This window comes from Zonotrichia albicollis, chromosome 3 (assembly GCF_047830755.1).
Source record: "Zonotrichia albicollis isolate bZonAlb1 chromosome 3, bZonAlb1.hap1, whole genome shotgun sequence".
Classification (NCBI taxonomy): domain Eukaryota; kingdom Metazoa; phylum Chordata; class Aves; order Passeriformes; family Passerellidae; genus Zonotrichia; species Zonotrichia albicollis.
This window is the reverse complement of record NC_133821.1, coordinates 68,049,746-68,064,773: the sequence shown is the minus strand read 5'-3', so window position 1 is coordinate 68,064,773 and position 15,028 is coordinate 68,049,746. Positions and strand designations below refer to the sequence as shown.

The 15,028-nt window shown below is 35.5% G+C and overlaps 1 protein-coding gene across 3 annotated transcripts in view; it reads left to right on the top strand.

Annotated features, from left to right (window-relative positions):
- The window catches only part of PCMT1 (protein-L-isoaspartate (D-aspartate) O-methyltransferase), a 42,810-nt gene that overhangs the window by 3,185 nt on the left and 24,597 nt on the right, over positions 1–15,028 (top strand). For all 3 annotated transcript variants that reach the window (XM_074537767.1, XM_074537769.1, XM_074537768.1), the window contains exons 2-4: positions 9,109–9,213; positions 10,350–10,381; positions 12,113–12,217. In XM_074537767.1, the coding sequence (XP_074393868.1) occupies positions 9,109–9,213; positions 10,350–10,381; positions 12,113–12,217 (242 nt within the window). The remainder of the gene's footprint in view (positions 1–9,108; positions 9,214–10,349; positions 10,382–12,112; positions 12,218–15,028) is intronic.

The following is a 15,028-nucleotide window of genomic DNA, read 5'->3' as shown; positions in this document are numbered from 1 at the left end:
ATCTTTGCTGTCCTGTCTTAAAAGGGACAAAGCTAATAAGGAGGGTCCCAGAACTTTGCATGTTTTTCAGCACATGCCTAGGGACAAGTGACCGAAGAATGTTATAGTACATTATTTTGTTGTTTTGATTTTTAACTTCTTGTTGCATTGTAATCATGTTTTTGTGCTGTTAATTTGAGGCATCATAGATGCACAATTTGACATATGCAAAATAAACTTGTTTAAAACATGCTCTTCACAACAAAAATGCTGTCCTTGAATCTGCTGTTGCTATGAAGTGTTCAGCTGCTTTGTTTCAGTGATTCTTGAAAGTACTTCTCGTTTTTTAAAAATGCCTTATTTAAATCTGAATGATTCTTTCTTCATTAAAGCCTTAAAACAAATATTTTTCACCTTCACAGAATAATTATTAAAATATTTGCTTTTTTCTAGCTGAAAATACTTGAACATGTTCCTTCAAACTTGAGTAAACTTCTCCCTAAAATAAATTTAAAGTAAGATCTTTTAGCAGACAACATTTCTAGGAAGCTCTCTGAATGCAGGTTACAGTGGAGTTAGAAATCATACTAAACACAGAAATAATTACCTGTGTTTAAATAAATAACTCTAACAGGAGATTCTTTTGAAATTATGAATCTGTCATAAGAGGTGCTGAGGAAGGAGGAAGAGAATTGGTGAGTTATTTACTGTTGTCTTGCTTAGTTGAAAGTCTTTTGATTCTAAGTCTGTAACTTTTTTCCCTCTCTGTATTTTCACCTATCTGCTGATAGGTTACTACTAGGTCATTTCATCTTCTGTCTTTCATACTTGGGCTTTTGCCAAGTCCTGCTACTTTACATGCCAGCATCTTAGAAATCAGCTTTTCTTTCCCAGCTGAAGGACACAACACTTGGTTCCCTGTCCAATTCACAAGCAATCGAAATTCATTAAGTTTCCTTGTTGTGCCTTTTTCCTCCAGTCAATGTCATGCTGCCATAGGACAAGCTTGTTTTGCTTATTTCTCTGAGCATCTTGTGTCAATGGTGTTTTCATCACATATATCTGCTCTTGAATCCACAGTTCTCAGAGAGAGGGAAGGTGAGTTAACTTGGCTGTGGCAGAAGTTGTTAACCATCTGTGGATTTGTTTCTTGTGACATTCTTTTACCTTCCTCACCTAATAAACTTGTGTTGCAAAAGTTAGCAACTCTAATTTACAAGATTCCATAGAATTTTGCACCTCACATAAGATCAGGGTCTTAATTTTTCAGTGTGAATGATGCTTGAAATGATTATATATTCAAATATTATCAGGGTCTGAGAATTCTATTTTTAAATATGCTAAATGTATTTCTCAACGTGTTTTAATTATTTAGATATTAAATAATTAAAAATGGCATCTTACATGCTTCGTCATGATGAAGGCTTATCTGCAATAAATCTGCACCTTTGGTGCAAGTTTCTGGCTGCTGAGGACAACTCTCTTTGGGAAATGCCATGAATGGGAAAGCATTGCATACAGTGAGCATCAGCTAGATCCAGCAAGCAGTAAACATTGGTTTTGTTTTGTTCATTTTCCTCTCTCATGTCGTTTCCCTTCGTTTATCCAAATCTCTTCTATCTCTGTCTAATTTTGCTTGAGGAAGAGTAATATGACTTGGATGAACATGAAGAAGGGAAATAATAATGGAAAATTAGACCAAATGCAATGACTCCCCTGTATGAGCACTTTTTCTGCCTGTTGTGTGCATTCAGTGACCATTCCTTCCTTTATCATGAGTGTATTGAGGCTTCAGTGACTAAGCATTGTAACTTATGACCAGGTAGTGAAGTGGTTAGAAAGTGGACTATTTTTTTCAATTAAAAATTAACACATCCACTGATAAGTTAATTTAAGAATATCTAAAATTTCTTAAATTTGGTTCATGTCTTAGGTGCCAGGCTTGAAATCTGTGATGCTATTTTTTGGAGCGTTGAGATTTAAAAAAAATTTTGTTAGCAAGTAATTTGAATAATTTCCTAAAGGAGTTTCTGTGAAACTTTTTTCTTTTTAAGTAAGATTTCAGTATTTGCTAATGATTTGCCCATATCAGTGAAACGTTTTGAAGGAATTTCTGTACCCTTGATCTTTTAAGAGGCAGGCCTTCAAGTAAATCAAGACAAATAGATACCCCAAGTAATAGGAAATGAAAACAGAAAGAAAAAAACCAATCTAAATTTAATAACATCATGTTTTATTGGTGTGTAAATTAAGATAGTGTTCTTAACTGGTTTTTTGTTGTTGGCATGTTTTTTGCACTTAATGTTAGACAGGCTGCCAAAGTAATGTTAAAAACATACCCATACTTTCCCAGAATCTTCCAGAATTCAGTGCATCAAAATCCAAGTCCTCGATCATTCAAGGAAAAAAAGAGGGCATTTTTTGCTGATTATTTACATCACAAATCTTTATAACTCCTAATAAATAATTTTAATTAAAAATATTTTGTTATTTTGCTTGATTGGAGACATATTCACATATAAAAATAAAAATATATTGCCACATATGATTTTGTCCTGGTGGTCTGAAGCTGCCTAGTAATCCATACCAACATGGAAATGATACTGCATATGTGTCCAAAACAGGTCATTACTGCTGCATGTAGGCATTTTAGAAAGAGGGAATCCTCCATGGTTTAGCTTTAGTACAGCTCTAAGCTTTTCTTTTAATGCTACTGTTTCTTTCATCTCGGTGTAGATCAGGAGATCACCAGGAGCTACTGCAAAGCCTAGAAAGAAATGTGTAATATTAATTTCTTTTTAGTTCTTTTGAGTGATTATTGATGTGAATGTTATGCCTTAATGCCACAAAGTCATGTTCTTTAGTGCTGCATCACACTTTAGGTAAATAATTTTATTAATTTTTTATTAGGTTAATTGTCTTAATGAGATCAGTAAACTGTGGACTTCTCTTGGACTGGCTGACTTGTGAATTACATTTTAAGACTTCAGAACTTGATTACTTTAATAGTGGTCTTGAAGACAAAATAGTTCTAAATGCTTGCACTGTTGAAATACAGCTTAAGAAATTCTTCCTAATTTCTGCTAGTAGGACATTTCTTTGTCCTTTTGTCCCAAGAGTCAGTTATATTTTGCTGATCTTCTGATCTTCCTCAACTTTCCTGTAGTACCAGTCCCTGTCTCAATGAAACCACCATCTTAATGACCAACTTCATGTGGTCTAGCTGCCGTGTTAGCAGCATTGGCTTTTCTGGAAGCTGCAGAGCGGCTGCATGGCATCTGCTCAGTAAGGTGTGAGATGTACACCATCTGCTTCTTTACAGATCTGCTAAAGCTGCAAGTAGTTTTGCTGCAAGCCTTACTGTGAAAAGAGTTCCTGTCTATCTGTCTGATCCAGCTAACTTTATCTTAACCTTTGCAACACTTTTTCATTATTCCTGATGGTTGTTGTCAGTTTGTATTGAACTCTTTAGTTTTGACTTCCCTTGTGATGTGTAAGTGAAGTTCAGTCTTCTCAAATGTTGAGGGATTGAGGAGTCCCCGGAGGATAAAGTCTTCATCATCCACACATGGGTGTTAGACTTTATTGGAAAATGAGGTTCTATGTTTTTGCATGCTGAAACTGACCCTAAAGTTACTTTTTTCTTTCATGTACTCCTCAAAGTTTCTTCATTCAGCTGCTGATACAGATTTAGATAAAATCAGCATAATCATTATGATAAATGTGAGTACATGACAGAGAACTTCTGTATAAATCGGTGTGCTAGAAGGCTGTGTTTAGCAGGCCTTTCTCCTCCCTCAAAGAAGAAAATGGTTAATACCAACTTTGCAACACTGCCCTATGGTAGGAGGGAGCAATACAGCTGTGGTTAAATTGTCTAAATTAGTTAACTGTAGCCTTTCATACCATGAAAATGAATAGAAAACTCTTACCCATTACGCCAAAGTGGATGGGTTGTTTTTGAAGGTGATCCTTATTAAATACGGAAGGAATACTACCTTAAAGTAAAAGTGAAATGTTCACAGACAAGTTTGTATTTAATTGAAGCTTGAGGCTGTATGCTAGTTTGTGTTGAGCCCAGCTTATGATTCCTGTTTTATGTCTGCAGGTTTTGAGTAGCATTTAAATGATAATTGAATATTTATTATTATTATTATTACTCCCATTTTTTAAAAATTTCTGTCACTTTGGAATTTTCATGGGACTTGATATTTGTGTTTCATTTCTGGGCTGTAAGATTAACTCTGACGGACTTGTGCTTTCCTCAGTGTTTGTGTGGTTGTGTCCCTGAATGATAGACTCTCAAGTGATTCCTTCCTGTGAGCTGTATGCAACCTCCTGTTTGCATAATGTTTGGATATTGTGAATCCAAATCACAGTGATAATAGATGGACAGCTGAATGTTTGAGGCAGATAGCTGTTAAATTGTCAGCAAAGCACAAGAAATTTGCATGTATGAGTGGTATAAGAAACACTTGTTTACAAACACCTACTTTCAATTTATTTAGCACAAAGAGCTTTGTATGGTTTGGGTCAGTGTCTGTTACTGGATTTTAGGGTGCTGATGCATCACTTCTTGTTCTAAGTGCTTTCTTTGTGTTCATGCTTTACAGTGAAATCTTCCTATGCTCATTACTAAGTAAAATTCTATTAACTGAGCCACATTCTTTCCCATATTTTTTCTTCCTCTGCTGAAACAAAAAGACCCGGACTTTAAAATGTTGGTTGATCAGGTGCTTAAAGCCAACAATCTTCACATTGCTTGCAAATCATGCTGTGCTTCTGTTCTAGCCCATTCTCCTCTGGAAAGCTGCTAGCTGGTTTTCATGGGTCAGGTGGAGACTGTCACTTGACAGTGTCCTGCACTATATCCGTATCTTTAAAAGTGAGAGGCATGGATTAGCTGGGTGCACCACTTGATAGATAAGGCTGGCTGGTAGCACTGAAAATAGTTGTGGTCCAAAGCTCTATGTTCAGGTGTAGGCTGTGATGAGTGGTGTTCCTCAGGGGTTGGCACTTGGACTGGTGTTGTTTAACATCCTTGTCATTGACACTGACAGTGGGATCAAGTGCACTCTCTGCAAGTTTGTGGAGAGCAAACTGTCCAGCATCAGAAGTGTCATGGCCAGCAGGCAAGGGAGGCAATTCTACCCCTCTGCTCTGCAGAGAGACCCCACCTGGAGTGCTGCATCTAGCTCTGGGACCCCTAACATAAGAAGGAACTAGTTGACCTTGAAGGATTCTTCTAACCCAAACCATTCTATGATTTGTCACATCAGTAATTTCTATCTACATGAATGAATCTTTTGTAGCATAAAGCTGTATGTGCTTTGCATCATGCCTTAAGGTCTCTGTATGATTTCAAAATATCACCATTTCACTGAAAATTCATCTTCCTAAGCAAAGTATTCTGCAGTGGTTATGGAGAAAGTAACCTAAGAAGCTGAACTATGTGGATGCTGAAGTAGTTGCACTACTTGTGGATCTTGAAGTAGTAAATGGTTTTGGGATCTGCAGTCAGCCACAGGAGGAGTTTGAGTAGGTGGTGTGGTTTGTATAGTAAGCTTGTGTGCTGGATCATGTGGCAGTGACACATCCTCTTTTCTGATCTGGAAGCCAGTGTTGGTGTATTTTATGGTTTAGTTAGAAACGTGTTTGGTCAACAGTCAGGATACTGTCCGTGAGGTAGGCAATTCTTTGAAGCATAAGCACTTCAGTAGTGCCTTTGTTGCTAAATAAAAGATATAATAAAAAGATAGGTTGTTTACTTGTTGGAAGTCCATGGTGCCTTTTCAGACTCTTCTTTCCTTGCTCTCTGACAGCCAACTGCCCAGTTTCCCAGGTTACGTTCAGTGGTATATTCCCACCTTCAAGTCCAAGGACTGCTCTGAGCTCTTTTCCTGTTTTCATGGTGTTATTTGTGGAAAAGAGGCAGACCAGAGAGAGTTTTCAAAACATGCTCCAATTATGTCAAGTTGTCATTGCCACAGCCTCTGCACAGAGTAACTCTTGAACTTGGCAGGCAGTGCTCCACTGTTAAGGACTTACTTTTCAGCTTCAGCCCTTTGAAGCTTGGAAGTTGTGCTGATATAACTCTGTTTTATTTGAGTTTACTTTTATTTCAAGCCGTCAGTGTGTTTGTGCATTATCCTTTGCTTGTAAACACTTGAATATCTGATTTGTTTGCAGTACAAACTGATTACCATTCTTGAAACCCAACAGTCTCCTCAAGGAGAGACTTCTGTGCATGTTATAATTGGAAAGGATATTCTACTATGCATTTAATTGTGAATTATTTTCTTGCAATATACAGCTTTGCTTTAAGATTTAGAAAATTGTTTTAGTTAACATCTTAGTAAATAAATTCTTTTATTGTTTTGGTTTTTCTGTAGAGATGGCATGAAATTAGAATGTCTTCTTTGCAATGTAAGCTTCTATTATTGGCTTCTTTAGGGGATATACTTGTTTTCTGGACTTAATTGAGAATTTGATAGAGACACGTTTCAGGTAGAATTAAGATCCTGGCTGCTGGTCATCTTGGGACTGACTACTGCAGGAAAGAAAGGACTTTTTTGGAGACTGGTACTTTACAGTTGTTATCTTTCTCTATATTCAGCTGTGAGACTGAGGAAAAAAATCTTGTTATCAACACAAGAAAAATGTTAACTAAGTCAATATTGACTTTTTTGTTTAGGGCTTGATTGTTTTTCTTAATTCCCACCTAAAATTTGATGTAGTTTCCATTGTATAATAAGCAAATTTGAAAAGCAGACTTAATCTGTGGTGGGGTAGCTGAGAGAGAGTTGGTTTTTTTGAGGATGGAGCATTATTCAATAATTGAAATAAATAGCTGACAGCAGATTCAGCTTCTTCCATAGGTTCTGAGTATGGGTAACTTTCTTCAATTCTTATTTACTGAGGAAAAGATTACAATAATCAAAGGCAATACAACAGTCAGCAAGTCTCATGATTGTTTGCTGAATGAGAGCATCCTGAATGCTCAAATCTGTAAAATATTTGTAGTTTCTGTTTGCAGGGCTTTTTTGAATTTGCCTGTCAATGCAAGCATTTTATTTGGTAGTTGTATGTACTTTGACTGGACCTAAGTTTTGTGAAATTAGAGAAGGTTCTTGGCCTTATCATAGGGCCCTGCAGTTGCACTTCCAAGATGTTCTTTTTGTTCTTTGCATGCTTATTCCAAAAGGCACAAAAGGAAAGAGCAGGTGGCTGCCTATAGTTCTAGAATATATGCACCTATCTGCATGTAAAAAAATAAATCACTATTTTAGACCTTTTGTGAGTGCTTCTCAGCTATTGCTTTTTGACATCTCTTCAGCCTCCTAGAGTCTTTATCTCCTCACTTCTGTTATAATTAGACTTGCTTATTCTCCTTTTTTTAAAGTATATTTTGTTTGGAGATACTAACTTTTTAGTGATTCCTAATGAGACTCAAAGAGTAAAAGTTTGATTTTTGTTTCTAAGCTTTGTTCACAGAACTGCTTTACAATTAATCCAGTTAATTTCTAGTGGGCAGGGAAAACTTTTTTTTTCCTTACTAGCCTCTGTTGTTAGTGCCAATGTATTAATGGATTGATTTGTTTGTTTTCTTTTGGGTACAATTTTGCTCAGCAAGTAAACTTATGAACTGCTGCAAATGCCTGCTGGCTCAGATACTAGAACTGCTGTAGTATTCAGTTCAAAATAAAGTCAAAGAACAGGATATATCTAATGTGTGGGGACTGTGAGTGGAGTGTATGCTTTTTCTGGGACTTAGCAGATACAGAAATCTTTCTAAAAAAAATAATATATTTTAAAATAAGGAATTGCTTTCCTTAAAATTTTCCTTAGCAGTAGTATATTTGTTTTGCAGTTCTATGTGATACTTTGTCTCCAGACCAAAAAGGAATATGATCTGAGGAGTTATTTTCCTTTCTCAATTCAAGTCTGTGTTATATAGGATAATTAATTCTGGACACAGATAGTAGATAAGAAAAGAAGACAGGAAAATCCCATGATTAATAGGTGTAGTTGGGAGCATCCAGTAAACAGTCAGTAAAGTCTCTGCAGAAGTTAGCCCATTCCTGGGGTGTATTTTTTCAAAAAAACCCACTGGTGCAACTTCAGGACAGTCTTACACAAGTTCCATAATCTGATTTTCATGTTTTGGGTTAGGTATTAATGGTGCTTAAATGAACTTTTTTTTCCCTTTTAAAGTATAATTTTGCAGATAAATCCTTATTTAAAGAAAGGAGTTAATGAAGCAATCCATCATTGAAAAGTCTGTTATTTGTAGTTTATATAGTCTATTAATAAAAGTTAATTAGTTCATTTTTTCCACTTGTTTTCCAGAGTTTTCTGTTATTCATTAATGGCTCTTGAGAACTTAAAAAAAATAGAATTAACAATGTTTTAAAAAACTTCAATAAAACAGCAAGAAAAAATGGCTGCTTCTGACATTTTACATGCATGTGCATTTATATTTTATTTTGAAAAGTGAGAAAAGATTGAGGGAGTTTTGATATAAAAACTTTTTGGCCTTAGTCTGCCCCAGCATAAGAATTCAGATTTTGTGGGAGTTTCTTAACAAAAGGATTTTTTTTCTTTGCTAACGCAAGACAAACAGATCTGGAAACTAAAGTACTGAGCATTGATGCTTCAACTTAACATTTCTAACTTACTTTTGTATATCTTTCAATAATTACTTGTATGTCTTCTTAGAAATATGTAGTCTATCTTGTTTGGTGTGTATAGTAGTACTGATTTCTTACTGACTGTATTTTCAGGATTTATCAAAGGCGTGCATGGAGTTTTTCTAGGGAGTAGTTCTTTGCAAGTGGTTTCAGGAAAGAATTTGTAACTGCTGGGAAAGTCTTGTTCACTGATCACTGGCTTAAGCATCATTTGGTCTCTGGACTCCAGATTGAATTTTAGTATCACAGAAGGGTTTGGGCTGGAAGGGACCTTTAAGGATGAGGTAGTCCAGCCCTTGCCATGGCCAGTATGATGAGGGCAAGATCTGTGTAAGGCCCATGATTTCTCACAATGCTGTGTATGTGTTAACACATTTCACAGACTTCTGCACTGCAGAAGAAACAATGCCTTCATTTTTATATATTTGTTTGTTTATAGAAAATGGAATAATCAAAACAGACAAGGTATTTGAAGTAATGCTGGCTACAGACCGCTGCCACTATGCAAAATACAACCCCTACATGGACTCCCCACAGTCTATAGGTAAGAGCATCTTGCAAAAGTGATTGAGATTGTTTTCGTTTGTGCAACTGTGGCTGCTTTTGTCATTTATGTGTTAAGAATGTGAAAATTTTTTTTTTAAGTTTGGAAGGTTGTTTAGTTCTTCATCAATTTATTGCATACCTTTTAACTAAGCTTCAATTTCTTGTGGAATGCAGTTGGCATATTTGGATACATCAGGTAGAGAGGTGTTTTTCAAGTATGTGTAAATATGTGTTTGTTTTTCAAACCACAGCAATTTGTGATGGTGCAACTGATGAAAATACGTAAAAATAATTTGCATCCAGTTTATGGTAGAAACATTCCCTATCTTTACAGAAATTGTTCAGTTGGGACTAATGCAAAGTTTCTTAAACCATTATGTGAAATCTTTAAAAATAGGCTTTGAATTGGCAGGTCTACTGATACAACAGTAACTTAATTTCCCATACAGGTCCCAGTTTTAGCTTTCCAAGACAAGAGAATGAGCTATGTAAATGTATTAATTTCTTTTTTCTTGATCTTCTCCCTGTCTTTAATTGTATGTGATGAGTGAATTTTATTAGGATTTTGTTAGTTATATAGAAAAATTAAAAAATATTTTGCAATACATGCTCAAAAGCTTACATATCTTTACAGAAACAAATATAGGTGAGTGTTCCTCCCATTCTTGTAGGTGTTTGTTCTCATTTGTTGTTTGCAAAACTCACAAGGTTGTTCTCCAGATGTTCTATGGTCTCCACTACATGAAACTCAAACAGACAAATTCAGGTTTTTACATAGGGGATGACTAAAAAGGAGTTACATTATTTGGGGAGACACTACTCTTCTGAATTAAGCCTACTTGCTCAGTATGAGATATTCATTCAATGTGTAGTGACAAAACGGAAATTGTAACTGAGATCAAGGATAAAACCTTTTTTTTTTTTTTTTCCTGTCCAGAATGGACACAACGTAGCTTTCAGCTGAGGTACTATAACTCACTTCTGATGCAGAGTACCTGTGTAACTGCAGGGTGTGGACATTGTACCCTGAGTGAGGGTGACAGTGAAGGTGTTGTACTTTACAGTCAAGGTAATAAAGATTGTAAGGTTGCTGTCTGAAAAACAATGAACATCTTCCATTCTCTTGTTTTACAGGTTTCCAAGCAACAATCAGTGCTCCACACATGGTAAGCTTTAAACTAGGTGATTAGTGTAGTGATTTTATAAACATCCAGGTGCTTTTGAAATAAAATATTTACCCTAGTAAATTTAATGAGCAGTTGATTGCAGTGACACTTTTGTGAACTGCTTACTGTGAGGAAGTAGAAGAGATTGATCAAAATTTTTCTTGCAGATGTACAGTAATAGGATGAGGGGTAGTGGGGAAAAAAATGTAACATAGGAAATTCTGATTAGTTTTTTGATTTAAAAAAACCTATGAGGGTAGTTAAGCACTGAAACAGGATTTGCAGCTTGTGGAAATTTCTTCTTTGATATACAAAGAAGCTGATGGAACAGGGTTCTAATCAGCCTAATTTAAAATGGCCATATATTGAAATAGGACTGGACCAGAAGATATCCAGAGATCTTTCCATTAGAAATTACTTTTTAATATATAAAATCAGAACTCAGGAGTGAATGACAGTGATTCCTATAGTATGGTACTGCGGTAATGCCTTAAAATCTTTGGACAGGAAAAAAGATACATTGTGCTGAGTTGCAGGGCTTTTTTTTGCCAAGTGGTTTATGACCAGGGTGAATGTTCCAGTTGGGATTTCAGTGCATGCATCTAACCCAGATATAATTTTTCTGTCTTTCTTTATTTGAGAAGTGACTAGAAGCAAGTATTTTGTCTTTGCAGTGTTTGGAAGGTGTCAAATCATAGTAAAAGTCTGCTTCTCTTGACTAAAAACTGTGTAGTTGGCTTAGAATTTACCTAGTTATCAATATAAAAAAATCAGGAACTTTGTATAGAGATGTTAACAATATTATTCAAGAAAAGACCGAAAAAAGTACTGTTGCTAAGAGGAAAAATAAATAATAATTATGCTTCAAATTCAAGTCCCTTAAGTCATTATTTTGCCAATGCTTAGCACTAGTAGTATATGGAGTGTTAGAGCAAAAAGGTAATATATCCTCTAAGCAAATATTAACAAAGAATCTTCTATCAGAGAATATTCTAATTATTTATATTTTCTGGGTGGGATGGATTACGCTGAAAGAGTGTCATTAATGGCTGTCTCTGAAACATGAAAGAACAAATTAGTTTTTTAATGTGCAGCCTACTCTTAGTTTGTGTACTGCTCTACCACACAGCAAAAGTTAGAAAGTGTATCTATAGACTACTTCAGTTCATCGATGAGCCTGGCTATCTGCCTTTGTAAGAGATGACTGCTTTTTCCTATTCTTTGATTCAGCAAGTGTGCAGGTAATACTGGAGGTAGTTTTAATAGCCATTTTCCTTGATGCTCTAGAACTGCCTTCTTCCTAGCTAGCTTTTGTACCAGGATATTCCAATGCATATAGCATAATGATAAACTAAATTCTTTATTGGCCATATACTGCCAGAATATTAAGATTCACCAGACCTGAGGAGAAATAAACTGATTTATAGTGTCTTTCCTAATATATAAATAGAGTCTATGCTAGAAGCATAAATGGTCAGATGAGGTTTTGTACATGAATTCTAACAAAAAAAAATATACTCATGAAATTTATGGAAGCCAATGAAAGAAAAAATATATAATGTAGTTAACTCCTCCCCCCCCCATCCCCCCATTTTTTGTAATAGAAATAATTCTGAAATTTCTTAGACAAATGCTCAGGGCATTTCCCAAAATCTCTGAAGAAATTAACATATATTGAGTAAAACAGACACTTAAAATAATTTGACATTTTCTCTCTCTGTGTTCTCTTAGCATGCGTATGCACTTGAACTTCTATCTGATCAGCTACACGAAGGAGCCAAAGCACTTGATGTAGGATCTGGAAGTGGAATTCTCACAGCGTGCTTTTCACGAATGGTGAGTTGTTCAGTTTAGTCATTGATCATCAGAACTGCTTGGACTCAAGTGTAACTCTGAATTACAAAGCAAAAAAAAGCATCCTTCATAATCCACTGAAGTATACTGTACAGAAAATAATTTACTCTCCTGGGTGTGATTGGTACCCATTTCTTACGGTAGCTGATAGTAGATGTTCAAGTTAAGTAGCCCAATAAATTGTGTAATGGTGAAGAAACCCCCTAGTGAGGAAGTTTAGGGTTTTTGGATTGTTTTGGGTATTTTTTAATGATTGAATTTTAGTTGTTGCTTTATATCTTGAAGGAAGAAGATGTTTGTCTTGAACAGTTCAAAGTTTTATTATCTTGTGTGGCTGTGAATGTTCTCATTGTGATAAATTGTCATGGATTCCTGTTACAATGAGAGCTTAGTGAGGCATAAAAGAATCTTATTTCCACAGGAAAATATCTTGTGTCTATAATAAATTGTCTTTTAATTGAATTGCTTTCTTTTCTTGTTATATTGCACAAGCATTACTGTCCATTTAACCTTTTTAAAGTTAGATATTAATTTGAATTTTACATCTTTGCCAAGTAACTTAATCTCAGTTGTGTTATTCAACCTATACCTAAGGAATTTTCTGTATTCTTCCCTATCTTACATTGGGAAAAAAAAGATGAAAAAAAAAAAGATTAAAAAATTTGGATTTTAGTGGCTGTAGCTATTGTATTCTTAGACTGATTAATGAAAAGGGATATAATCAGTTCTTCTTTCTCTGTTCCGGGGCTTTATAATTGCTTTATGATTTGTAGAGACCTTCATTAAACTGCCAACTAGATTTTTTGTTTTGTCTTTCTTCCAAGTTAATTTGAAATATGTTGATACATATGATAATTTCTCATTTAGGTTTCTTTGCTACTTTAATTTTCTGTTTTGAAGCACCAATCTGAGTCTGCAATCTCTTCTGTTTCCCAGTGTTAAGAGTTGGCTGAGAGTGTTTAGGACTGGGCCATGCACTTACTAAAGTATTTAGGTGTCTAAGTGTTAGCTGCAAAATCTGGAGGAAAAAAAAAGTAGTTGAAATATGTTAACCAAACTGCAGTTTAGAAGAACACTTAAATGGCACTTAATTCAACTTGCTCCCTATTATTTTTGATCTGTGAAGTCAGTAATCAAATGGTAGCATGGGAACGCCAATCCTACAAGCATTAAAGCTTCTGTCCAGAAAAATATGTATTTCTCACTGAAGTTATGAATGAATAAAGGAATAGCCATTTTCAATAGGATGTGCTAAATTGTAGTTGTGCACTTTTTTCTACTAAAACAAGCTGTGGAAAAGTCAGAATCAGCACAAAAAGAAAATCTCTTTCCAAATGTCTTGAAATTAATCTTGCTATATTTTTATTGCCATATGAATGTTATGTGCCTCTTAAGAATCCTCCTTGGTTGTTTGCATTGGAATGGCTTACAGATGTGTGTCGTGAAAAACTGAGTAAATGCTTTCATTCTGCTTGAAAGTTTTGTTAGCACTACTGTTAGCACTGCTAACAGTAACAAAAGCTTGAAAGAAGTTACAGATGATTGGGCATACATGCATCAGAAAGTCACTCCAGGACAAAGTATATTATGGGAATTAATGGTAGAGTGTTTTGCCACAAAAATTCAGTTGGAGATGTGTTTTTTGTGACTGCTGATGTTGCTTCTCAGTCTAAGTGAGATCTAGAATTAGTAGCTCACATTTGTGGCACAAGCACCTCAGTGCTCATAGATGATAACTTTACTCTTACTATGATAATCTCATTTGTGGTGCCTCTGGGAAAGCTTTATGTTTACTTAGATTGGTAAAGTATTTTGAAGATTGCTGTTTAGATTTTCATGTTAAGCTTCTGGAATAATTTTGCAAGCTATGTAGACAAGTTTAAGTTTATTTACTCTTGAAGGTTGCTGGCAAATTAAATGAATTACAGTTTTCATTCTGTCAGTACTGGATTAATGAAAAAAGTGGGTATATTTTTATTCCTAACATAGAGATCCAAAAATTGTGCCTCTGTGTTGTCTCAATTGCATGTGCTTCACAGTTCCAGGGTAATAGAGGAAATTGATGAGAACTCAGAAATAGCATAATGGGCTGTCACATGCAGCAGGAGGTTCTCTTACTTTATCAGCCTATTTCATGCTCAGACTATTTTGCTAAATTTTCATTTCTGTGATGGTACTGTTTGGAATATACTGGATCTTTTGCCAGCTTATGGTAGAGCTGACTGCCAGTCATTCCTCCAAACAGCAACCCATGGCTGTCATAGTGAAAACTTGCTCTGTGTCTTGCTTTGTTTCAAAGGCTGGGGTGGTGGCCTTCCACTCATACAAGAAAAGCTAACACTGCTTTTTTAATGATTTTAACATAGGACTTGTTCATAATAAAACCAAAAAAATTCCCCAGGATAACTAGCTACTAATTTTCCATGTCTTAACGATATTAAAATGTAAGATACAGAAACATAAACAATGTGTTTAGATGTGTCCAAAGATAGGCAACATGGGCTCTGCTAGGACATACTCTGCTCCTGTAGTCTTTGAGCTGGATCCTGTTAAAAGTGGTCAGAGATTTGAAGATTTGGATTGGTTTTGAATGTTTTTTCTGAACTAAAGACAAAACTCTGGAAGAAATACCTGTAATGGAGAAGCTTTTGTTAGTAGATCTTCTCCCTCCTCTCAGAGTACAGAGATTTTGTGACCTTTTTTGAGTTAAGAGCTCTCAGAAGTTCCACTCTTCCTGTGGAGGAGAGCTGTAAATCTGAGAGCAGATTCATGAGTGCAGGGGTGAGTGGAAGG